This window comes from Phyllostomus hastatus, unplaced genomic scaffold (genome assembly GCF_019186645.2).
Source record: "Phyllostomus hastatus isolate PE091 unplaced genomic scaffold, TTU_PhHast_1.1 phas_contig_90, whole genome shotgun sequence".
In the NCBI taxonomy this organism is placed as follows: domain Eukaryota; kingdom Metazoa; phylum Chordata; class Mammalia; order Chiroptera; family Phyllostomidae; genus Phyllostomus; species Phyllostomus hastatus.
Window position 1 is genome coordinate 10,252,294 of NW_025333984.1, and position 25,846 is coordinate 10,278,139.

The 25,846-nt window shown below is 38.3% G+C and overlaps 1 protein-coding gene across 3 annotated transcripts in view; it reads right to left on the reverse strand.

Annotated features, from left to right (window-relative positions):
* Positions 1 to 818: 818 nt before the first annotated feature.
* GRIA3 (glutamate ionotropic receptor AMPA type subunit 3) overlaps positions 819 to 25,846 on the reverse strand; it is a 391,825-nt gene continuing 366,797 nt past the window's right edge. Inside the window, exons 14-16 of one of the 3 annotated variants that reach the window (XM_045852236.1) lie at positions 11,071 to 11,185; positions 8,220 to 8,467; positions 819 to 2,925 (exon numbers count right to left, since the gene is read on the reverse strand). In XM_045852236.1, coding sequence (XP_045708192.1) covers positions 8,222 to 8,467; positions 11,071 to 11,185 — 361 coding nt within the window. In that variant the 3' untranslated portion in view covers positions 819 to 2,925; positions 8,220 to 8,221. Of the gene's footprint in view, positions 2,926 to 8,219; positions 8,468 to 11,070; positions 11,186 to 25,218; positions 25,334 to 25,846 lie in introns of those variants that run through there. The other 2 variants (XM_045852237.1, XR_006787340.1) reach the window with 2 other exon arrangements.

Genomic DNA, 25,846 nt, shown 5'->3' on the forward strand with positions numbered 1-25,846 from the left:
TAGAATGGGTGGTTGCTAGGGGCAGAAGTTTGATTGAAATGGTGAGAAGCTGGTGAAATGATACAAACTTTTAGTTAAGATAAAGTCTATGTATAACATAAAAAATAAAATAAAATAAAATAAAATACAGACTAGACCATTAGCCTTTTGTTTCTTTCTCAGAAACAATCTAAGATAAATGTAGTCCTAAGTGTATTATTTTGCCCTCACTCTAGGTGACAGGAGTAAAGACTTTTCCAATGGAACATCATTATTGTCAGTAATTAAGGTAGCAGCACAAAACTGAGTCAATTAACTAAGAGTACTAGCACATATGCTTTGTGATGATATGGGAAAGGAATTGTCAATGTTTTTGAGGTTTATCAGTCCTGAATTTGGGCACTTTCAGGGGAGTCAGATTTGGAGATGTGAGCATTGGGACCAAGGTTAGGGCCAAAGGTGGGAGGAGACAAAGTGGGAATGGAAAGCCCTGAAGTCAAACTTTCTCCTTTGCTTATGAACTGAAGTCCTGCTTCTTGTTGTTTGTAGACACTGGTCTCACCATATGTGGTTCTTACAAACCTAATCTAAGGCCTTCTTGGTACAGTTCCACCTCTGACTGCAGTTGCAGTTGGGATGGGGAAAGGTGTAATGCTTTGTGAAAATCACCTGTGAGGTGATTGTTGCATTGGCAAAGCTTCTGGTGGTAAGTAAATTGGTGAACAATTACTTCTTGGCATCTGCATCCAAACAAATTTTACACAAAGCACAGAAAGGGAATTATTTCTTTACAATTTTATTTACAAAATGTATTAAAACTTTGTACAATACCTCATGGCAATGAGGCTCCGTAATTTATGCCCACACATGCAATTTACGCTTTTATGGCCATTAGTTTGCTTGGCAATTTTTCTGTTCACTGAAGTACAGCTTTAACAACAAAAGAAAAGAATTGGAAAAAAAAACCTCATGTGACTACTGCCAAACTCCCATAGCTTGAAGTTAGTAGCAGAAATTTGAAGCAATCAATTTTTAAACATGCAAGTTTTTAAAAAATAACAAACCAATTTACCCGCCTCTTCATTCTCAGTGAAGTGTCCTCTCTGAAAAACTGATTTGAGTCAATAAATGTACATTTCTCTTTATACAGTGCCTATGCAAACATTTGTGTGTAGGTTGGTTGGTTTGTTTTACACAACTTCATAATTGCACAGCATTAGCTTCCCGCACTGGGACATTATAGCATTCAGAAGTTGAAAATCACAGTTTCATGAAAACAAAACAGAAACACAACAGCTTTCTTTTTTGTTGTTGTTCAATACCATTTCAAATTTGACAGGTGAGTTATTCACTTACAACACACTTTTTGGAATGAAAGTTTATATTACACTTTTCTGGAAACATTTCATTGGATGAGACTTTCTTTTCTGAAGACAAGAGCAAATATGCAGCGAGTCAACTAAGCATCTAAAGGTCACACTTAGGAAATAAATTCGAGCTCCTAGTTTTTACAGCCTGGAAACTTCCCAATGCATGTCACTGATGAGAGCAAACTACTGAACTACAGAAAGCATACGTTGTTATATAGGAGCTAATTAGTGAGCAGAGAGTATTTCCTCTGACTATTCTGATGATGCCAGCGGCAGGTACACAGTTACTTGATAGCCTGTGGAGCAGTGGAGCAATCTGAGAGTCAGTAGAGAGACTGCTCTAAGCAAGGACCTGGGAGTGATGCTGAGGTCCTCAGTTTAGCAGTGGGTTTGGGAATGCATTTTATTCTTTGCAAACTAGAAAAGGACACATGCAGTCTGACGGAGAGCCACGAGCAGTAACAGGCAACAGCTGGTAAGACAGACCTAGCAAGAGTAGTCAGATTGAGAACTGTGGTCTGAACCCACTGGCCTGCCTTGCAACGCAGTCCTGTCTCAGTGGTGTACACTTGAAAGGCATACTTAGCAGAGAAAGCAGAGCTAAACACAGTGTTGTTTCTGAGAAAGATATTCTAAACACATTTGGGAGTATAGGCAGCATTTCCCTCACCTCAATGCTAAATACTCAGCTATATTGACTTAAAATGCACACCAAAGCAAGAAAAACATCTGTGGGTTGAAATTCCAGGCTTCTTGGAAAGCCCCAGGGAGATCCATTTTAGGAAAGCACCGAGAGGTATGCCTGATTATGCCCCTTCCCTCGCTACACACAAAAGTCAATTTCGAAAACTCTGTTCATCCCTTCACTGAGTGGGAAGTTATCAAAGCATTTTCACAGAACCATTTCAACAACACAGAGAAGTCACTGTTTAGTCCCTTTTTGTTTAAAGTTTTTGAATTTTCTTAATTGTTGCATTTACAGTCTAAAGATATACACATTTCAGCAACGTTGAAAGGAAATAGGGTGTACAGAAAGAACATCATCACCAACAGGAAATACCAAAAACATCTGGTCAGCAGATCCTAGAAGAAATGCCAGTCTGTTTTCCCACACACAGGGAGTCAAAGATTTTATTTTCAAGAGAAATTATTTTAGCTAAGATGGGCCTATTTGCTGAATTGGAATTTTAAATTTGTGTGTGTGTATTAAAGAACATGGTGTTTGTATATTGTGCAGTGGTATCAAAGAATGGCTTTTGTTGAATTGACTTTTTAAAATAAGATTTTATTCGCATACTGGAATCTTGCATGTCCATTTTTTGTTGGTTCTTTTTAAATTTTTTCAAGCAAAGCAAAAAGATTTCAATGATGGTTTGCATTGTCGTGAGTCTCAGAGTGTTCCATAAGGCACTGAAGGAAAAAAAAAATCAGTTTTTCCTATTGAAAGGTCATTGCACCATCAGCAATATTCGTGTCATGCCCGACACCAAGGAGAGTGAATTCTGGCTCAGGATCCTTGAAGCAGCCACGTTTTCGGTGATTCCTCTCGTTACATGCCTCTGGTGGGGGGGGGGATCTGCAAAGGCAAGGGGGGAATTCAAATTTGAATGGCCTTTTTATTGGGAATTGAGAAGTTTATTATGGTTTAGTCTATCTTGGACAAGAACTGCAGCTGTTTTCTCAAAGTGGTACCTTTGAGATTGTACCCAGTTTGACTGGCTTTAGGCAACAAATCTGTTTAAATTCTTTCACCTAATGCAAGTGCTTTGCAATAAGTTAATACATTCTGTTCCTTCACTGCTATGCACTGTACTAAGGAATATACAGGCATTGCATGAAGTCTAAATCAAGATGTTAGTCACTTAGGATGTAAGTATACTGGAAAGCCTTAGTAGTATTTAAATGTAGACAATCAGGACAACTGCACTTTGGAGTGTGTTCTAATAACAGAACCTGTGACCAAGGACTGTTTACCTGGTACAGAGGGTAAATAGTATGGGAGTAAAAGACAGAAAACTGTACTTGAACAACAATTAAAAGAAAATAAAATTTTACAAAAGAAAAAAGAAATCCATTTGCTTGTGAGAAATTTGTTGGTCATTACCAGAAAGGTAACTGTTTTTCTTAATATCTATAACCTTAGTTATTAAAGACTGAACATAGCATGAAGACTTTAAAGAGAAAGCACATTCCAGGAAAAGGCCAGAACAGTGATACACATGAAGGGGCTTGGCACCCTTGGCACCCATGGGGGCACCCATGATACTGTGGGTTGATTTAGATGCTGATGTAACTCTCCTCTTGGAGGCATTAATTAGTGCACAGGATTCATTTGTTCTTGGCTCTGAAAACTTGAGGTCATTTTATGGTCTCCTCTTCAAGTTCACATCCTCCCTCTCCATCCTTTACCTCTACACTAATGGGGCACTTCTCCTGAGCCGACAATGAAGTTTAACCCCAAAGAATGACATAATCATTTTCTACCACTGGCCCTGGAATAAAAATGTCAGTAAGAAGACTGTCAAAGATGCACTTGATGGCCAAAAACCCCAAAGAGGGCAGAAGAAGACTAACATGAAAGTGGATAAACCTTTTCCTTGGGATGCCCAGACTCCTGAGTCATATCAGTGTCAGCAGCTTAGAGAAATTTTATATCTAGGGCAGAAAGATCAAAGTCTCCTCCTCCCTTCTCAATGGCCTTGGCATGTCATTACCTAGCTTAATAAACTTTGAGAAAGCCACCTAATCTCTCAGTACCTCTCTTTCCTTCTTTTAAATGGGGATAGATGACATTATCACTGAGGTAAAAGTTCTCTGGGAACAAAGAACATCACCACTTTAGTTATCCAGAATGTGTTTTCCACTTAAATATAGGATAGTCTTTAAGCAGGAAAATTTCCCCAGCAAGAATGTCTATGCAAAGGTTGCAAAAGGAAGATTGGTGACTTTGAAAATGGGCTGCATGAACAAACAATATTTTCTAGGAAGATTGTCTTAGAGGAAAAATTATACTCTTTTCTTTCACTTCAGCATCTTAAAGTCTTAAAAATGAGAAGGATTTCAAAAATATTTTTGAAGAAACCAAAGAAGGTAGAAGTAGTTCTGAACAGTAATGAACAAATTGGAAGATTTCTTGAAACAATTAGAAGTGAATCTGAAACACTTGGCAGTTGCTTACCTGCCAAGGCATGATTGGGAACCACAGTTCCAGTGGTATTTCAGTAACTCAGAGAGGCAGCAGTTAGTCAAGAGGCCATCTGCTCCTTAGTGGGTGCTGGATCTGGGGCTGAGGCATGTCATCCCACAAGGAGTCTAAAAATCCTGACTCAACTCTTACCCATAGAGGACTTTTCCTCCTTCAAGGATGCCTTTTTATTAACCAGATTTCACCTGGATCATATTTTTGCAGGTGATTTTCCCTTGAGTCATTTTCCCTGAAGAATTAATGGTACCGTAAACTCCCAAGGCTGTCTCTGATAATTAGCAATAACAGTTAAACCTCAGCATGCCTCTTTGTCTCTGTGCCCCTGAGTAGACCCTGACAGATCTAGGCCAACTCATTGAACTGGAAACCTAATAACTAGGCAACAAATTAGAAGTCACTAGGAGATATCCCAGAACTTCTGGGGGAATAAAAGGTGAGTGGATGAAGAGCTCAGTCTTCATTTAACCAACATTTCTCTTACATTACATCACCAAACTGGCTGAGGACAACAGAGAGGTTTCTATTTCAGGCCCAGCCTGCTTTGGGCCTCTTAGCTAGCACATGTAAGGCTTTTCCGGCATCCTCTGAGGCACTTTTTTCCTTTTCTGGAGACTCTCATAGACTTGGAGGACAGATTTGTTTGCAGAGGCATTTCTCAGGTTTGCTTTTCATCTGAGGGAAGGTTGCCAAGGTGCTAGCTAACTGGGCTATAACCACATTGGCATCGATGTCAATTAAAATGTGATTTTTGCTGTAAGTAGCCTGAATTTTGCTTCACAAAATGGATCAACCAAGATGACTAAATGGCAGCCAGAGCCAGAACTTGTATCAGGTTCATTTCTGCAGCTCTTTTCTCAGGTTTGATATTTTGGGCCTCTACTTTAGGACAACATTCTGCCCAAAAGTTTGCTCATCTCAGTTTATTTTCTTCCTTTCCTTTCCTTTCCTTTCCTTTCCTTTCCTTTCCTTTCCTTTCCTTTCCTTTCCTTTCCTTTCCTTTCCTTTCCTTTCCTTTCCTTCCCTTCCCTTCCCTTCCCTTTCCTTTCCTTTCCTTTCCTTTCCTTTCCTTTCCTTTCCTTTCCTTTCCTTTCCTTTCCTTTCCTTTCCTTTCCTTTCCTTTCCTTTCCTTTCCCTTCCCTTCCCTTCCCTTCCCTTCCCTTCCCTTCCCTTCCCTTCCCCTTTCCCTTTCCCTTTCCCTTTCCCTTTCCCTTTCCCTTTTCCTTTCCCTTTCCCTTTCCCTTTCCCTTTCCCTTTTCCTTTTCCTTTTCCTTTTCCTTTTCCTTTTCCTTTTCCTTTCCCTTTCCCTTTCCCTTTCCCTTTCCTTCCTCCCTCCCTACTTTCTTTCTATTTCCTCCTTTCTTCCTTTTGTTCTCTCTCTATTCCTTTTCTGTCTCTCTTTTCCTCCCTCCCTCATTACTTCCCTTTTTTCCTTAAGTTATATGCTCTAAGATAATTTTCTCTAGAATATTACTGCTCCCTGGACCAGCAGCATCAACATGACCTGGGACCTTGTGAGAAATGTAGACTCTCAGGTGCTATCCCAGACCTATTGAATCAGATTCCTGGGTAACTTTTATAAGATCCCCAGGTGACTCACATGCACATTGACATTTGAGAAGCACTGCTCTGAGGCTTTAACAAGACACTGAGGCTATAGTAGTTGGGGAGTAGGGACCTAGATTCTTGGATGGAATGTCTGGTAGTAAAGAGGATCTGGAGGTTCTGTGACCCTGAGCCCTGATACCTTTTCGTTTCAGAAAGATTCTTTCTGGGGAAAAGTAGGAATGATTGAATATACAGCCTCATGTAGAGTGCATAAATGGGGCGTATGGAGGTTTGGTGAAGTCAGCCCCTCAAGACTTTTTGTAAACAAGTGGGACATAAACTTAGAATCTGCTCTCTGTTTGATAGGATCCCATTGGGATTTAAAGGCTCCCAGAGAGTACCAGGCCATGGGTGATTAGAGGCAGCATGGTTTGATAAAGAATACAGCTATGAGAGAAAGAAGGGTTGGGTTCTAGTTTCAGAACTGCCACTATCTAATTGAGTTGCTTTAAACAAGTCACTCCATGTGGTCTGAGTTACTTAAAAGGGAAAATACTTTCTGATCCATTACCTCAAATAATATAATAGAGCTGAGCACGTGGAAAAATGTTATGTAGATTTTAGGTGTATTATTTCTTTGGATGCCAGTATCTCAGAATTTGGGATAATTAAGCTAGGCTGAAATCATGTGCCATCCTATGAAAAAGCAAATAATATGCCCAAAATTGTAATGGGCCTATATAACCTAATCAAGAATAAAGTATTTTAAGCCCACTAGCACATTAATGCTTTTATGCAAACAATGCTAATTGCAAATGAATCCATGTACTGTACGCTCAGCAATGCAATGGGGACGGTTTGTTAGTGGGTTAGTTCAGTGTACTAAATACATTGTGGCAAAAGTTTACAGTGTGCAGCAGAAAAGAACAACCAGCAACTGTATGAAATAATATAATGCTTTCCATGGTGAAGACAAATTATTTATTTTGATTAAATATTATTTAAAAACCAGCTTAATTTAGATTCACAACATAAAATATAAGGTGATCAAAAAAGAAATAAAATGAATTTGTAGAAATTCAAGCACATTGACATTAACTCATGAGGTCAAAAATAAGGCCTGTGAAGCTGCTAAATGTTCTGTTCCACTTCAGAGAGGTGTGTTAGTGATGACAGATGCACTTGAAGGTAACAAGACTATATTCATTTATATACTTCCAGAATTAATGCATTATCATAATTGAAGCTTGCCTTTGAACACATCTGAGTTATTGGTGATGGTGGTGGTGGGTTTGGCTATAGCTGCCAGAGTCAAGGGGGTATCAGTCAGATTCAACTAAGTATGAATTTGGGGCAGCCAGCAGCAAGGATCCTAGATTGTTCTTTGGGACAGGCTTACCTGAGTATTATTAGTTCCAAGAAAGGGACAACAAAAGAACTCAAAGATTAAAGAAATTGTCTCAGGCTTACACTTAAGAGAACTACTGCTCCTCCAAGGAATCATTGCATTTCTCAAGGTGGCAGTGCCCCATTTGCATTTCTTATTTTAACACCAGTTCCAGAACAGTTGCTTTCTCTAGGGCTGCACTGTCCAATATGGTAGTTACTAGCCACATATGACTATTCAATACTTGATATGTGGCTAGTACGAGTTGAGATGTGCGATGAATACAAAATATACCCCAGATTTTAAGACTTAGTATGAAGAAAAGAATGTAAAATATCTCATTTATTTTTATAATTATAACATGTTGAAAGGATATCTTGGATATATTGGGCTAAATAAAATATATTATTAAATTAATTTCAAATGTGGCTATTAGAGCACTTAAAATTACACTTGTGGCCACATATATGGTTCACAAATATTTCTACTGAACTGTGCCATTCTAGAGAATTTTTTTCCTTTTGGGTCACAGACCACAATATAATTACAACTATGCCACGAGAAAAGCACCACTGCCTAACAATAAAGCACGACCATTGTTTTCAAGGAATCAAATGGTTGCAAAGAATAGACAATGCTTGAGACAACAAACAAAACTAAGAAACAAAAAAAAAGAAAAAATATTAACACACAGCAATTTAAGACTGATTAGTTTACTAGACCTTAACCGTACCCCTAGATCTTAACACTCTCTGTTCCATACACGTTGTAGCCTTCTCTGTATGTAGCATAATTTTGAGTGTTGGTGGCAGGAGCAGGCTTAAAGTTTTGGGTGTTCTTTGTGAGTTTCATACGTTTGGACTCTGCCCGTGATTTGTAACAGAATTCTATCAAAGCCACCATCATGGCCAGCCCCAGACCTCCGACAAGTATATAGAAAACGCCTGCCACATTGCTGAGGCTCAGAGCGCTGGTCTTGTCCTAAGAGAAATGAACAATACGATTAGTTCTTGGGGAAAACAAAGGCAATGGTACATTATGATACATTACAACAGTATAGGATAGTTCTAAGTTGTAAAATAACTAAATATTGATGGAAGTGTTATGACTCAACCCTGGCAACTGACTGATGCCTCACAATGGCCAGCAAGATGATAAATTGTGCTTCTGTTGACATTTGTGATGCTCACCAATATATTCTTTAATTTGACTCCTTAAATCCTTTAGCACTTCAAAATAGTGTCAACAACTAAATTAAACAGTGCTTGGCCATGGGATCAAAAGTGTAAACACAAGCACAATATATTTGTCTTCTAGACACAATAAACACCATTTGCCAGAGTTGAGCTGTGACATAATCTCTCTAAATGTAACATTCTTTTCATTTGGAAACTTGAAGCACTCTTTCCCCTCTCTGCCCCGCAACAGCCCCTTTCTCCCTTGTTCTCCCTGTGACAAACTTGCCAACAACTAGTCTTTAAGATACCAGGTGAGGCTGTTAGACGTTCCTGATATTCTTATCTGGAGAGTTACTCCACAAAGGTTAGTTTAAGAAGGATTAACTCTCCCCTTTCCTCTGGTGGTTGAGAAATTGCTCCCTTTGGGGACTGGTTGCTAAGTGTTCATCCTCAGGGCAGCAAATCTTTGTGCTGCTGGCACAAAGGCACAGCACAAAGAATTGGTTCCCTTTCAACTTCCTGAGAGTTTAAGGAAACTGTCAGGAGGACCCATTGGGTCCTGAATTGGCTCTATACAAATGAGAAAGCTTTTCCAGGAGGCTGGTGATTTTAAAAAAATCCAGCTCATTTTTAGCTTTTACTCTAGGGAATGTAGCAAATAGTTTTAAAAAATACTATGCTTATCTGCTTTGTATTCAAAATAGGGGAAAAATTGAGGAAGCTGGTCAGTGACTTTCAGGCCAAACTGTGCAAATCTGACTGAGCTATCTGCCTGTATGAAAAAACAAAAACTGAACTTCCGAACCATGGAAAGAAAAAAGTTGGTGCCTTGAGCCCTACCTTGAGGTAGGACACACCAAGGGCCAGGAGCCTTTCTTTGAAAAACATAAAATAAAAAAGCAGTTTGTAGTCTTTTTAGAAGGAATGTAACCATTTTGCTGCTGAGTGTAATTGAATGGAATACCCAAATTGTTAAGTCAATGAATTGAGAATCTTATTCAAATGATAACACAGTGAGCAGATGATAGCCATCGCTGACACTCAATGCCCTAGTCCTGAACATTGAGCTAGTCAGGCTGAGCTAGTCGTGGCATCATTTAAATAATTAAATGTGAAGACAATATGGCCTTGTCTTGATTTTGTTTTCATAGAGTCAGTCCTGTACTTGTTAACCTTAATAAAAAGGCCAATTGGATTTGGATCACATGGTTGGGAAGAGGTTAGGTGTATGCCTCATGTCTATGACAACCTTGCAAATAGTCATTCTTCTAGGATGAATAACAACTAGACAAGTGGTAAGAATTTGTCACCTATGGAACAGTAGATCATTTCTTTAAAAAGCTGATGAGGCTATCTCTAAGCATGTTCCACAGTCTATTAGGAAATGGACCAATTTCTGGTAGCCCTCCCTCTGCCATGAGACTTTTATATATACTTGGTATTTGATGGGGGAAAAGTGTTCTTTGACATAATCCATGTAAGTTGTAGCAGCAAGAACAGTTTCAAGTTCCATGTACTTAAGTTTTACAGAATTCCCTGATGTGGGGTGTAGAAAACCAGTAGCAAAATGGTTCACTGCACAGGGAAAATGAGTGGCATTTCATGAGATGAATTAACTGATACCACAATATTAGTTCAAAAAAAGGAAAGGCAAAAATCAGAACTAAAAATCTTTCTTAGGGGAGCAAAGGGGGGCAGAAAGGAGGCAGGGAAGAGTGTTTCATGCTTATCAATGTGATGTCATCCTGACAATATATACCCTTAAGGAGCATGCGACTAAATTTAAAAAGTATTATGAACAGAGATTCAAATGACACCTTTGGAAAAGAGAAGTGTGACAGACTTAATGAGATTCAAGATCCAAGTAGATGCTAAACTCAATACAACAGCAGCTGGAAGGAGGCTAATCATTCTGCTTACAGAGACCAGTCTTTGTTATTTACTTCTTTGACCCTTTTCAGATGGGATTGACATAATACAATAATAACCAAAGGTATTTACAACGGCAAAGTCTCTGACACTGTAAAAGTTTAAGAAAAAGTACTGTCACAACTGGATCTTTCTTTTTTCTTTTTGGTTGTTGTTATATTTTCTTTTTGAACTTTGGAAATGTGAAATACAGTAAAACCCCCTTATAACACAGCTACTTATTTTATAGATTTGAAAATGCAATGGGCCAGATTGAGTCCTGTAATCATAACAATAGCTCTATAGAGTCAATGGTTGATGTCACATGGCAGGCCTATGAGGTTGGCGTTTGCCTTATTCCTTTAACACTGGTGTTATAAAAGGGTCCCACTGTGTCAGGGAGTGTGTGTTGGGAAGGAAAGCTGTTTTAGGGTAGAAAATAAACAGTGGTTCAAAATGTGATTGCTAATCAGTACAAAAAGACCTTCAGCGACTGACCTTACTCCCGGAGTCCTTGGCTCCACATTCCCCCTTATCGTACCACCATTTGTTTTTCAGCTTGTCTAAGATGCCTTGTTCACTGAGTTTCAATACTGCAAGGTTTACAGGCGTTCTTCACGTGGGAAATAACATAAATAACATTATATTATGTTATTTTATGTTATTCAAGCTTCAAACTACTTTAAAACTATAGAAAGCGATAAAGCAGGGGGCCCTGGCCACAGAGTAATTTTAGACACTGCAGGCAACCTGAGCATTACCTTATAAAAAGTTAACACTACAGCAACGCTATATTTACCAGGGCCTGCCCATATCGCTTTGAGTAATCGGCACACACTGTTAAATAATGAGGATAGAAAAAAAGGCACTCCTCACAGAGCTGTGTGTGGTGAGGAGGGTCTCCCCTCAAGTGACAATCATCGGTGGCAGCTTGCAGTAACTTTGTGACGGAGATGTGTTAGGTTTGATCTAACTGGGTGTCTTGTTGTACTTCCAGACAGAAAGCAAATTCTATGGAGGAGTGGGGAAGGGGACTGAGCCAGGTTGGGAAGTATTTCCATATGTGAAATGAGACAAAAGGGTGAATCCAAACAGAAGTAAAACAGATTCTGCATGAATAACATGACTTCTGATTGATTGTCTCTTATTACACAAATATGTTGTCCAGCTGAAAATGAACTCAGAAAGAACTGTATTCCATACATGTCTTCACTCTACAAACTGAATTCCTATACACATCCTGGTTTTAGTATTAAAAGTATAATGTAGACCTCTGCTCTTCAGATAAGAGGAATACTTTCAACAGTGGTAGAACTGGCCTATGGCTTGTTTTTGAGTTACTGACTGGCTATATAGCTGAGATGGTCCTATGTCTGTGATCAACTCAGGTCACCAGAGGATGAACCAGATTGTTTACAGCTAGATTATTAATATGGCATGACCTAAAATGGCAAACTGACTATGCTACTGTGGGTAGCATTCTAGAGGAACAGTTTAGGTAAGCCGTTCTGGGAAGATAAGACTTTCTTAACTGAGAGGGTAGTGCATCCCCAGGAAGCTAGGCCTTGGCTCCCTAGTCTTCCACACCTTAAAGCATAAGGAATGCAGTTGGAGCCACTGGGCAAAGTACAAGAAACTTTAAAGTAGAAATTTCTTTAGCTATAAAATGGGAATAATGACCTTTACCCTGGTGGCTTTCTAGAGCTAATAAATTTTAAATAAAGTATCTCTAATAACTTTAGATAATTAATGCATTATATATAGAAAGTGGCATAATTTCATTACAAGCAATCAACTACTGTGTGTTCAGATTCATGTGAACAATATTGCCAATACCAGTGCATATTAGTTTAAATGCCACTAATTTACAAGGAGGACAGCAGACACATTTATGTAATTATGAGTATGCCATAGATTTTCTTAGCTTATTTTGGCTAAGTTGAATGCACCAATATATATGTCACTGACACGATTTCCTGTAGTCATAGCAACCTGGCCTCTATCAGAATAAGTCCCCAAAACCTATTTCCTTTCTTCCCCACTTTGCTGTTGAGAGCAGAGGGAGCATATCAACCTGGGATATTTTGAGAAATGTATCATCATTTAAAAATAATATGCAATTTTGCAGTATTGAGACTTGATAAACTATAAACTTTTAGTGTCATGGAGGTGACACATTCTCAGTTAGTGCAGGGCTTGGCAGCCAGAATATCTGCATTTAGTATCTCACAAGGAAACCGAGGTCCTTCTGTATTTTAAACAAGTTCCCTCAGTCAATGCTCACAGTATTAGGCTTCTCAAATGCCAACCATAGATGCTTAGAATGCAAAGAAACAAAATATACTGAAAACTTTGAGCCTCTTTAAGATATTATAGGCAGTGAAACTTAGGTCTTAGACTTTTAAAGGACAGACAGGCCATCTCTGGCCTTGACATAAGTGTTGGAAGTACCTTCTCCCCTAATCCTCACTGTCTTGCTCCCTTTTATCTCTCCTTTCCTCATTATTTTTTTTGTTTTATCACCATCACCTCTCCCCCAGTGCTCTATGCCTTAAGCTGGACACTGGTACCTAGGCTCAGATTGCAGGGGAGATGCTTTCTGATGGCATATGGATGACTGTGTTGCATCAGGACCATAGGAAAAAGTACAACACATTTCCTTTTTCCTTTCTGTGCTTCCTCTTTTCTTATTACAAAGGACCCAGTGTACTCAGACTGCTGTCTAAGCCCTGACTTGCCTCTATCTTCCCTCAAGGTACTGTGTTCTTCAAACTACTTCATTCAATTTCTTCAGTACAGCTCCTATTACTAGATCTTGGGAACAGAGCAGTCTGTTAAAGGTACTCAAACGTAAGGTCCAAATAAAGATCTGTCCCTGGAGCTCTTGGGTTTTAAAGAAGTTTGTCAACCTTTAAATGATCCAGGTTGATAAAAGTGTGACATGTTAGTTTAGGGCAGTAGTTCTCAAAGCATGGCCCAAGAATCCCTGGAGGTCCCTGAAACCTTTTCATCAAAGGGTCTGTGAAGTCAAAACTATTTTTATAATAATATTAAGACATCCTTGCTCTTCTCATTCTTATTCCCTAATGATATACAGTGGAGTTTCCCGGAGGCTACATGACATGTGCTATCACAACAGGTTGAGTAAAGCAGTGGAAATGACAATCCTGTTCTCTTATATTATGTCAGACATTGAAGAGAGTTTCAAGAACACAGGACAATGCCACTCTTTGCAAATTTATTTTTGTTTTAGAAAACCATAATTATTTTTATAAAAGTACATTGATTATGTTAAAATATTAGGTTTATTATTTTAACACTGAATCAATGAATACATTCTTTTAAAATTCTCTTATTTTAATTTTGGATATGCAAAATATTAATAGATAAACAAAATTTGGAGGATTCCCTATAATTTTTAAGTGTATAACAGAATTCTGGAACAAACATTTTGAGAAGCACTGGTTTTGGAGGAAGGGAGATTTTTCCTGTGCCAGGCCTATTCTAGGCTGCCACCATGCATAGGGCTAGTATGTCAGCAATTTAGCATCCTAGTTCTGATAAATGACCTATCCCTACCTTAGGACATCCAGTGGTTTCCACTGAATGGCTGGTAACTGCTCTCCACTCTCATGGTCTCCATATTACAGTGGAGGTTATCTTAGAGCAATGGTTGTCAGTTTGGGATCATTTTGTCCTCCAGGGGCTATTTGGCAATGTCTAGAGTCATTTTTCATCATCACAAGTGTGTGGAGGGATGTTACAGACATCTAGAAGTTAGAGGCCTGGTATGCTGCTAAACACCCTACTATGTACAGGACAGCCCCTCACAACTGAGCTCCAAATATCAATTGTGCTGAGGTTGGGAAACCATGCCTTAGAGCACCCAGACCTCATCTGATGCCCCAAGACTTTAGAGAAATCAGACAAATGATATACTCTAGAACTTTAGTCTTTGATTGGGAAAAAATCACAGGGCTTATGAAACCTGACAGAGAACCAATGTGTATTTGGGAACTTCTAAACAAAAATGAAGGAGAAAACCAAACATTTCAAGTAGCAGCATAGTCAGGAGCATAAAAGCTGCAGTGAGAAATTACAGATAATACCATTTAAAAAGTTTAGGATAGCTGCCAAGAAGAAAAAAAAAACTACTTTAAATACCAAATGTCTTAGAGCATTATGTTGCTGTGGGGTGGAATATATTCCCAAGACAACAGACAAAAACTGCTGTAATTTTCTCTCTTACTGTACCTTACTGGATACACTGCTAAGCCCAATTCAAATCAACCAAATCTATTGATACCCTTCCTCCAACACACACACACACATGAACACAATTTCGATCACTTTCTCCATGAAGCCATTTTTGCTCCCTACTCCAATATTTTCCCTCCCTTCCTTCATCTTGTACCTTGCCTAATTATTTATGCCCAACTCTTGTAACTCCCACTGCACTGTATACTTTCCAAGGGCAAGGACCATGGCTCATGTATTCATATCCCCACTTAGAATAATAGTTATCTCCATAAGTATTTGTTGAATAGATAATGCTCTTCTAGCATTCTGTTGTTTAGCCTAGTACTTCACATAATTATTATAACTATTATTATTGGTCAAGCTTAATGATTATTCTACAAAGGTAAATTTATGATCACTACTTTTCAAGAAAAGGAATTGAAGTACAGATAGGTTAAGTGGTCTGCTCAAGCCTGCACAGAAAATCATGGGGCAGGCCAGAAGGCAAATTAATATACATCCAACTCCGTACTGTGCATTCTCCAATGGAACACACATAAGGGTAGCAGTTCTCCTTATTTTTGTTCTTCGGGCTTGGATATAGATAATAATTCTCCATATAACCATCAACCTAGCAAGGGCATATCTTGCAGATGGGGCCCGTCACAGTGTTGTAACAATATGTCTCCAGGGTAATGTTTCAGAGCAATTACTGCAGGCCCTTAACTGGTACCTAAGAGAATTATAAGTCAGGAATATTATTGTACTCACCTCAACAGAGAACAGAAAGAATTAAACAATGTAAGTAAGATTCCTCTCATGGAAGTTAGTTAGGCATTCTTTCCTCTGAAGGGCTTGCTATGAACTTTTTGCTGAGGAGAACCCTCCTAAGACAAGAGCATGGGTTGCAGGCTCAGGGATAGAACAGGAGAGATTTCTAATGTAATTTCAGGGGGCCTGGGAATGTCTTTCTGTCCAGAAGTATTTTTGTTATTTTTACCTAAAATTCCCCCATGGGAACTGTATAACTTTAAGTTGGAGCAACATTTCTTGTTAAAATACACAGGTTCCTGAGAAATGGGAAATGAAACAAAGAACTGTTTACAAACTCCAACTTTTTGTTCCATTTTGTTTAAAAAGTATTTAGGGTGGAAAAGACTGTAAAGTTCCCCTAAGAAATAAGTGGTTTACTTAAGCTAAATCACAAACATGTACATGGATTGTTGATCAGATGGAGAGGGTAAAAGTAAATGTGAATTAGATAGCCATTTAAAACTATGGGAAGGCAGTGTTGATCTATGACAGGATGATGATTTCTGAGTGTGAAGAACAGACATGGAATGGTGTCTATTATTTTTAAATAGGGGGTAATAATGCTTTGAAAAATGACTTCTATTTTAAAAGAAAACATAACTGGCTGATACAAATTTCCACGTATCTCTCTCATCCACATCTGGCAATAACTCAGCTACAAAAGATTGTATTCACCAAGGCATCGGACCCCAGGTGGTGGTTGTCTAGTTTTCCAGCTCACCACTGGGTTGTACCAACCAGCCATTTCACAGTTCAATGTTATTTTAGTGATAGCCAGTCAGCATTATGTATAAGAACACCATTTTTTCCCTTTGAAAGTACAAACTGTTTATTTTTAAAAGTAACTATAATTTTTGATATATGCATTTGAAAAGAACTGTCCAATTTTTCAATTTTAATTTTAGAATATACTTAAAACAGGTAGTTGGAGCCATGTTGGATTCTTTCTTATGAACAAAGAAATGTGGAGAGAGTGGTGTCAGGGTGCTGAGTTTCCTCTGAGTTGAAAAGAAGAAAAAATAGCCTTGTGAATCACAGTAACAACCAAGTTGATTTTCATAAATGGTGATTCTGGAAGGGCTGAGATAAGAATTTGTACTATGGATATGGCTCTAGGCCAGAAAAATATAGGAACCCAAGAGACTATGGGATATATTATGCTCTAAATGGCTTTACTTCTCCTTTCTGAGCAGGGACACCTAAAGAACAAATGTCTGTTTAATTGATGATGCCAGAAGATCTTCAATAAAGCCCTTAGGAAGGATACATATATGTATAAATATGTAGGTTATAGAGAAAGACAAGGAGGCCAGAAAGAAGTAAAAGAAATATATGAGCAAGAATCTTGTATTTGCATAGTTAATTAGAAACCTGCTCTGACAGCACAATATGTGGATAATGAAAATGGAACCTTATCACAACCTAAGCTGGAAGCCCTGCCCCCACCCTATGACTCATCCAAACCTCATTCCAAATTACTAATATTTGTTTTTTGGTAAATAGTAATTTTTTTAAAAAAAACACAACTTATTAGAATTATCTTTAGGCCAGTGGAGGAAGGACTACTATCTTCTCTTTCTCTGGCTTTTTAAATAAAGATATTTTAGGTTTTAATGGTGACAAGTTACCTTTCCCAATAGCTTATTTGCTTTTCTAGCCTTTCCTGGATAGCTCCTAGCATCACTCAGGAAATCACAGGCATGTACAGTAAGTCCTCACTTAAAATATCGTTGATAGGTTCTGTGACTTTAAACAAAATGATATATAAATAAATGAATACTACCAAAGGCTAACTGATATAAACAAGAGTTAAGTTCCTATAGCATGTCATTATTCGAGGACCTACTGTACAGATAGGCAGCTGTATACATCTCTGCCCAGGTAGGTCATGAATTAAGTTGAAGCCAATTGATGACCAAGCAGAGAATAGTCTTTGTTGGGAAAAAAATTTACACTAAGGTCTTTTGTATTCTTTTCTGTAGCTTGCCTTGGGATATATGTAGTGAAAGAATTTATATCTCCATATAATAGCTGTTGTAGCCTGTGACAGTTCAAAATAGGCCCTGGACTATACTAGCATCTGGAGCCCTTTTAAAGAAAATCTCTACTCATTTCTTTTCACAGGGGTTTCTGGATAAAAGGTTCTATGAGAATGAGGATTTAAGTTATTTCAATCCCTCTACCCTTGAAGAAAGCCTGAGCTTTCTCCAGAACTGGGAACAGACACATTTGACTGTTGGCATTATCGGACTCTGGCCACTCATGCGACCCTCATTTTACAAGGGCAGCTACAATGATTTGCAGAGTTATGCACTGCTTAGCTGCTGAAGCTCCCTCTGAAATAGTATTTATATCTATGTAGTTCACAAATGTAGCTCAAACCTATTTAACTCCTTGCTAATTAGATCATAATTTAATATAAGTGCAAAGAGCAAATTTAATAATGCATGTGTGTAACATTAAGACTTGAAAGCTCTGAATCATTTTACCAAGGGCCTGAGAATGCTAGTAATTGGAACTTATTGATGAGCATCTATGCTAGAGAAAAGCAACCCCAGAAGTCACTTGTAACTATGTGGGTAAAGCTAGTGCATTTCCAAATGATAAGCTTTCAAATTAAAAGTGATGGACCCTTTGATTCTACAAGTTGTGAATTTCACTGATGGATTTCTGCCAAACTGGGCCTTTGTCCAACCTCTCCCTCTAGATCAGGAACCCAAAACCATTATTGGTTGTGGACTATCTCACATAATCCATTTTGTCTGAGAAGACTTCTTATTCCATTTGTCCTCCACAGAGAGAAGGACCTCAGGGAATATGCTAAGTCCCTGGAGAAGCCAGTTTTGGTTAAAATGTGGCTACAGATCCTTTCCCTAGCACATAATTGCTATGATTCACTTGAAAATGTGGTTTCAAAATCCATTAAAAATTCAAACTGTCAAATTTGGTTGGGTTTTCTTATGTATACGTGTGTTTTCTTTAGACAACCCAATGGCACTGAGAAAGAGAGGCATAGACTAAGAATAGAGACAAAAACTGATCTATATCAGAAACTGACATCACAAGTATTTTTGAAGACGTCTAGTTCATTCCCCTGACCCTAGGCAAAATATTCATTGAGAGTTTAATTTGATGGGCACTAGCATCCTCTTTTTTCCCCAGTAGCCTTCTCTTGACTATAACCCATAGAACAATAATCAGTTTAGCTCACATCCCAATTGGTATCATCAAATGGAGCCTATATATCAGATCTGAAAGCTGGTTGCCATGCCAAGGCACATACTACCCTCCTCTAGCAAGCATTCTAGCATTCACTTATCTGCATTTCCAGCAGTGATGCTAGACAGGACACACCAGCAGTCAGTCTCTCCCTCTCATTTGATCTCTTTCCATTTTAAAAAATATGAAGTGTACTATTGCCTTATGTCTATATTTTAAGAAACTTCTGCTTCAAAGGCAGATGAAACTAAGCTTTAAGATGTATCTAGACTTGGGCCACATTTTTGTCATTTCTGACCAATAGGGATTTGCCTCATGTGCCAAGGGCCAAATGCTATACCGCTCTCTAGAAAGTCAAAAGAGAAAGGATTTCAATTGTTCTCCATAAAAGAAATATGCCCCCCACCCTGCTCCACCAACCTCAGTTCCCCACCCTCATTACAGGCAATTTAACAGTATCAATCTTTTATGTTACTTTTCCATGGGCTGTTGTACCTTTCAGAGAGTATGGTTCTATAACCTCCCCTCCAAATGAAAGGAAACCAATTGATTTGGTCTTGGAGGGACAGAAAGGGCATAGACATACACCATTTCACTGCTATTAACAACAGTGTCTTTCCTCTTGGCAATTATATAACAGCATGCTTACCTTCTGGCCTTTTACTCTTGCTGCTCTTTCTGTAGCTCTGGTGTTGGACACTTGGTCATTATTTATCAATAAGAAACACATTCAAGTTATCAAGATCACACCAAAGGCAAATAATTATGTCTTAATAATAGAAACCATGTTAAGACCACACAGTCAATTTAAAAATTAACACATCACTAGAATGGGTTAATTTAAAAAACATTTTCTTTTTAGATTACAATTTTTTTCCGGTAGCAGAATTTATTCTTTAACACCATCTGGCAAAATGAATGGCTTTGGCAGTTCACTGGACTCATTCAGTTCTTAAGGCAAAGAGGTCCCTTGCTTGAAGCAGCCACTTGAGAGAAAATGAGGGTTTGCTCTTGGGAGAAAGACCTGAGTAAGTTCAAGGAGCAAATTTAGTCACTATCAGAAAAGAAAATTGTCAGGTTCTTCATACTTCCAGGAGGCAGCACCAGCACAGAGACATGCAAACCAATGAAGAGCATAATATACTCACCCTACTCTTCAATCCCAAACCAGTCTCGGTGATTCACAGGAACTTCTTCTAAGACCCAGGAAATGTCATCGATCTGTAATGATTCTTGCCTACACATATAACAGTGTCAATAAAGAGTCATTGGGATCCATCTTAACCCTAGGCATCCAAAATGTCTACCTTTGGGGATGTGTCCTGGCAATAAAAGGTCCATCTTGTTGCAGGTAAAAGGCAAATGCAGATTTACATTCATTATTCAAGGCCCTAGAATGTCAAAGGCTTCTGGATGTAGAAGAGAAGTGGTTAAGTGATGGTGGCAATAGGAGAGCAGAATTGTAGGCATACATGGAAGAGGAGAAATACACACAAAACTGAGGATCTCATTTATACATATGGGAAACAGAGTATCACTTCGTTTACCTATATACAACTGAATAGGAAGCTGAGGGCATTTGGAAATTGGCCATCCTGAAGTATAACTTTTTAAAATTATTTTTGAATAGAAGACTTGCTAAGCAAATGTATGGGATAAAAAGAAAACATTGCTAGTGATAGGAAGTATAATCATGTTTGAATTTCTTAAGAGAACAAACTATTTTTAGGCACTTTAAAAGCACCCATGAGAAAGGAAACACAACTATCGACAATTTCAATGGCAAGCCATATTTTGAATTTATTAAAACAAGTTCCCTAAGTTCTTTACTAGTATTACATTGACTAATATAACCTAGCCCCTATATATATTTTTGAAGATAATAAAACTGTTTTTCTATCAATATTCTGTAAATCATAAAGATCATCCAACCAGTTATTTAATTAATGAAAGTTTAATTGTGTATTCCATCCTCATCATTTACTTCTCTATATGCCTTACAAGTTAAGGCACCTTTGGTATAACTATCATTGTGTCAAAGGGTTCAGAATGGTCCCATTTAAAAAGTTTGTTCCAATGTCTCCCAAGCACACAAAGTGCACTGATTTTCAACTTAGAAAATATGGACACTAAAAGTGTATTTAAAACACTGGATAGAACTAAAGCCAGGGCAATTCTAGGGTGAGGTGATGTAGGGTTTATAATGCTTTGTCACCTCAGTCATGAATAGCTTGTTTCACTGACCAGATCCCCTCTAGAAAGGCAGGGCTACGCAGGAAAGCTAAACTGATGCCCTTTACCCAAGATTAAGGGAATGAAGCATGATGGTGCTTCTTTCCAGAGAATTTGTAAATTTGAGGTGACAGGCAGCTATAGAGAGAGGCTGACTTGTTTTTGTGGTAACTCAGCAGCTAAATCCCTATTCTGCTGTGATTTATAGTGACAGACTTTCATTGGTTGTGTCTCAACCCCCTGGTGATCTGGGTTTATCGCTGAAACAATGTACTGGCTCTTAATTACCACATTTGCACACACATTGTAATAAAGCACTAACATAAAAGGGTGATTTTCAGGTTAAAACCTCCAAAACCACAGCTCTAATTTCCATGATACTTGCCTGTGCATTTAGAGTCCATCAAGGAAAGATCAAGTCTGATTTGTTTGGGCCTTATTAGCTCAGGTTTAGAAAATTAGTATAACTAAGAAGTATTTTAGGTTTAGCCTGTAGGTCTGGTTCAGGGTCTTTGTGACTGACCTTGTATTAATTCCTTGTGTTCAGAAAAGAAAAGAAATATCTATTTTATTAGATTAAGTATATGCATATTTAAAACAGCTTGAAAAGTTGCTGGTTCTTTCCATAGAATAGTAACTTTTGAAGAATAGGCTTAGAATATGTAATATCTCATGCTAGGGGGGAAAAGTCAACAATTTAACATAATTGCCCATTTATCATTATTTAAAGGTTGCAGGAGACAGACAAAGGGATAAGTAGTATAGAGTTTTTTCCCCTTCCCCTGGCTTCAGAGATACTAGGTGTGGAAGTGTTTTTTAAAATGTAGAAGCACTTATAAATGTCAATCTTTGTGATTACTGTCATTTTTAGCAATCAGTACTCATCACTAGAATGACTTACATATGCCATTTGCCTTATAACCAAGGTAGTTGAGAATGAACCTAATTTTTATGCAAATAAATCACATGCAGTCAGATTGACATTGCTCATTGGGTGGTTAGATGTGATAAATTGCAATCTGTAATATTATCAAAAGAGGTGACTCTGAAAGTCCACAGAGATTTGTGACAGCATTAGCTGTGTGACCTTCTCAAAGTCACTACCATCTCTGAATTTCACTGTCTCTATGAGATAATGGTGGTATATTTGCCAGTTGTCAGGTTAACTGGGGATAGGATACAATAAAGAAGTGTAATTCTCCAGCCATTTAACTGATACAGTTAAACCTCACTGATTTGGACTAAAAGAGGGGAGGAGTTATCTGAATAAAAAAGTCCTGGATTACAAAATCTGTTTGGAGAATGACAGTTGTATTACTTTAAGTCTATTTCGTAATTCAAACTCACTATAAAACATTGCCTTATTGGAGGTTTTTGTGAGCACTACTTTAGCAATACATTTATAATATGATTATATCTAATAAATGCTCCCAACATTTGTAGGTTTGTTCTCTTAAGGGAAAAATTCAACTGACAATCTAGTCCAAACCCTTCATTTGCTTAACAGATCTGTCTTGGCTGCATCCCTGATAATATAAAGTTAGCTTGTAGACTGGTCTCTGTCCAGTTTATCAAAGATGATAAATTACAGGGCTCCAAATTAATGAGATTTCACTGCCTTTTCTACCTTCTTCTCTGTTGATTTGTTTTTGGCATCACCACTAAATAGTAGTAAAACAGAATCAAGTTCATCTCTTGCCCCTTCTCTCACTCATTCTCAGAAAACAGCAGGTAGCAAGAAGTGAGAAAATAAAGACAAGCTCCGTGGCAATCCAGAAATGGAATAAGCAATTGTTGAATATGCAGCACTGATTATATTATTATTCATAGTTGACAAAATGGTTGACTTATTTCAAAATGTTGACTGCTGAAATGATTGAAAAAAGTGATTTTAAGGATACCTGGCAGGTAGCACTATGGTTAAAGAAGTTGAAAACACTTAAGATCTACTGAAATATTTTTCTATTTGCATATCGAAAATCATATTATCTGGAAATCGTGGGTTGGTGATTAAGTTACTTGATAATTTTGCAGCAGTATCAGCTGAGGAAAAAAAGTTGCTTGCTGGTTGTAATTAGTAAGTAGCTGGTCTAAAGTTTTATGGGTCTTCATGATACCAAAACATCTGGGTAAAATGTGAGAATTCAGCCAAATGTGTATAGATTTTTTTAATATAACATCAAACATTTGGTTATTTGAAAACTTCTGGGTACTTGGCATCATGTGGATGTTTTAGAGTCATCTTGATATAGTCCACAGCTCCTTTTTAACCATGCTGGGTAAGAATGATGAATTCTTCGGAGCAATGTGTGCAATCCAACTCATTGTCACTCCATAACTCTTACTTCAGTGATACAATTAGGTTCTCCATGGCCTGCTATTTACACAAGAAAAGACCAGGAAGAAGGTGCTTAATGCTCTAGGCATCAGGCTAACCATTCCAAAACTTAAATGGATCAAAAGCTTGGCTAAACTGTCAATGTCATTAGCTTACATAGATGAAAAGGGAAGTTACTGCTTTTTGACACATAGTAAAGCCTTGATTAATTGGAATCCATAAGGGATGAATGGAATTTTCAATAAGAATACTCATTTTGTTTCATGCTTGGCTAATAACATTCTTTTTCCTCAAAATGCTTGTATCCACTTTCTTTCCTGAGGGAAGCAGCCTCATGTTTGAGGGGCAATCCAGATGGAGAGAAGATATAGGAGTCAGAGTTGAATGTAACCTATCCACAGGTCTCTTGGCAAGTGATTAAAAAAAAGTCAGTTCCTTGCAGTCTTCTCTTCTAGTACTATTGCTGCTTTCTCATGAGTGTGGAGTACTGAGAGAGTGCTAAATTCAGCTAATTGGGGTACTGGTTATATGAGTTCTGGTTAATCAAGGTTTTACAATAGAATATCTTACCAATGCCTGGTATGATGATGTGTTGACAAAAGTTATTCTTAAATTTATTTCCTTGAAAGTGCTCTGTATTGGTGTTTCTAAACCCATATTATACTGGAGACCGGCAAACTAACTTTTCTGTCAGGATCCCGAGGAATGGAGAGGGAAAAAGAGGTGCAGAGGTATAATCACTGTCTCTGAAGGAGAAAATTTTGTCTTGCCTGTCTGTTGGCCTGTGGTTGGGAAACACTGTTCTTCACCTTAAGATGCCCGTGGATTCCGGGTTGTACAAGAGCCGATATTACATGCTTCAATATAATTCGGATGCCCTTTGGGCCATGGAAGATTCTGTTTTCAGGTCCTCTCCTGTACTTACCCAATGTGTTCTTCTATCATTTGGTATCATGGCTTCTGAGCTTGCCTCCATTTCTTGTTGCTTGGAGGAAGGCTATTCATTCTTACTAGCCCCAAAGAGCATTAAGGAGCCAAAGATATGCCAAGTAAGATGGGTTTTCTCATGATGGCCTCCTGGATAACAATTTGACCTACCTGAACCAAGAACATGGCTAAAGAAGCCAAATCAGGAATTCATACACACAGAGTATCACAGTTAGGCGACGCAATTGTTTAAATATACAAAATGTATTTGCAAAGTGTATATATGAAGTGGCCTATTGAAGGAAGACCCTATTTAACTTGAAACCGAGCTTGTACTTTGGCTTTCAAGTTAAGTGGGGCCAGCTTAAATAGGCCATCACATATGGAGAACAATATCTCATTGATCAAACACTTAATTGAAAAAAACCAACTCTAATCAACCAACCAAACTCTATGAGCAACACCATAGAGGGGGAAAAAAGACTGTAACCTGACTTTTTAATAGATGGATTTGATTTCTCACACTGCTCAGCTAAGGTAGTTGGGGATAGTCTTAAGGAAAGCCCTGGGCTCTTGAAAGGCTAGGGCAGTGAAATCTACACCATGGCCTTCATAAGGCAACCAGTCTGGTGTATGAGGGAAGGGCAGGGGTATAGTTAGGGAGCCTCTGTCTGGGAGTTTAAGAAGGGACCCAAGTTAGATCAAAAATGCAGGCAGTGCCCTGAAGTCCTTCTGGTTCCCAAAGCTGCCAGGCAGGGGAATAACCTGGTCATTCCACTTTATGTGTGAGTCTTGTGCTCTCTCCTCAATAATAAGATAACAGTCTTGCCGATTACTCGTCACTAAGGGTACCCGGTTGTGGTGACATTGAGGCTGACCTTGGAGTCACCGCCCCCGCTGCCGCACTCTCCTTTGTCGTACCACCATTTGTTTTTCAATTTGTCCAAGAGGCCTTGCTCATTCAGTTTTAATACTGCCAGGTTAACAGCATTTCTTGAAACGATAAAACATAACTTGTAAGAAAATGCACAAATGCTTAGGAAATCGTTAACGTATAAAAAGGAGCACAAGAGGACAAATTGGCTAAATTTCACAGAACGTGGAGCTATAAAAATGTCTGTACAGCAAATACAGGGTTAAATATTGGAAGGTGGCATGGAGGATAACATTTGCTCAAAACTGAAGTGTGCGGGATGGGGAAATTGTCTTTGAGAAAAAAAGTAACAAGAACACCACATCCATGCAATTAACATTCGTCACATATGGCACCATAACTTGGCTTTTGCCATTTAAATTGAAAAAGCCGTTGAACTGTAAAATTAAAACAGCAACAAACAGTCAGAGAGGACAACACAGAGAGAGAACATTTAAAAAAATGGATGCAGTAAATAGATGAAACCATAATTTACCGTCTTATTTAACTCCATGGAATATTGTAGATTTTAAACTTTTAAAAGTTACCTCAAAATCCACAAGAAAGAAAATGACAACAAAATGCATCAGGGT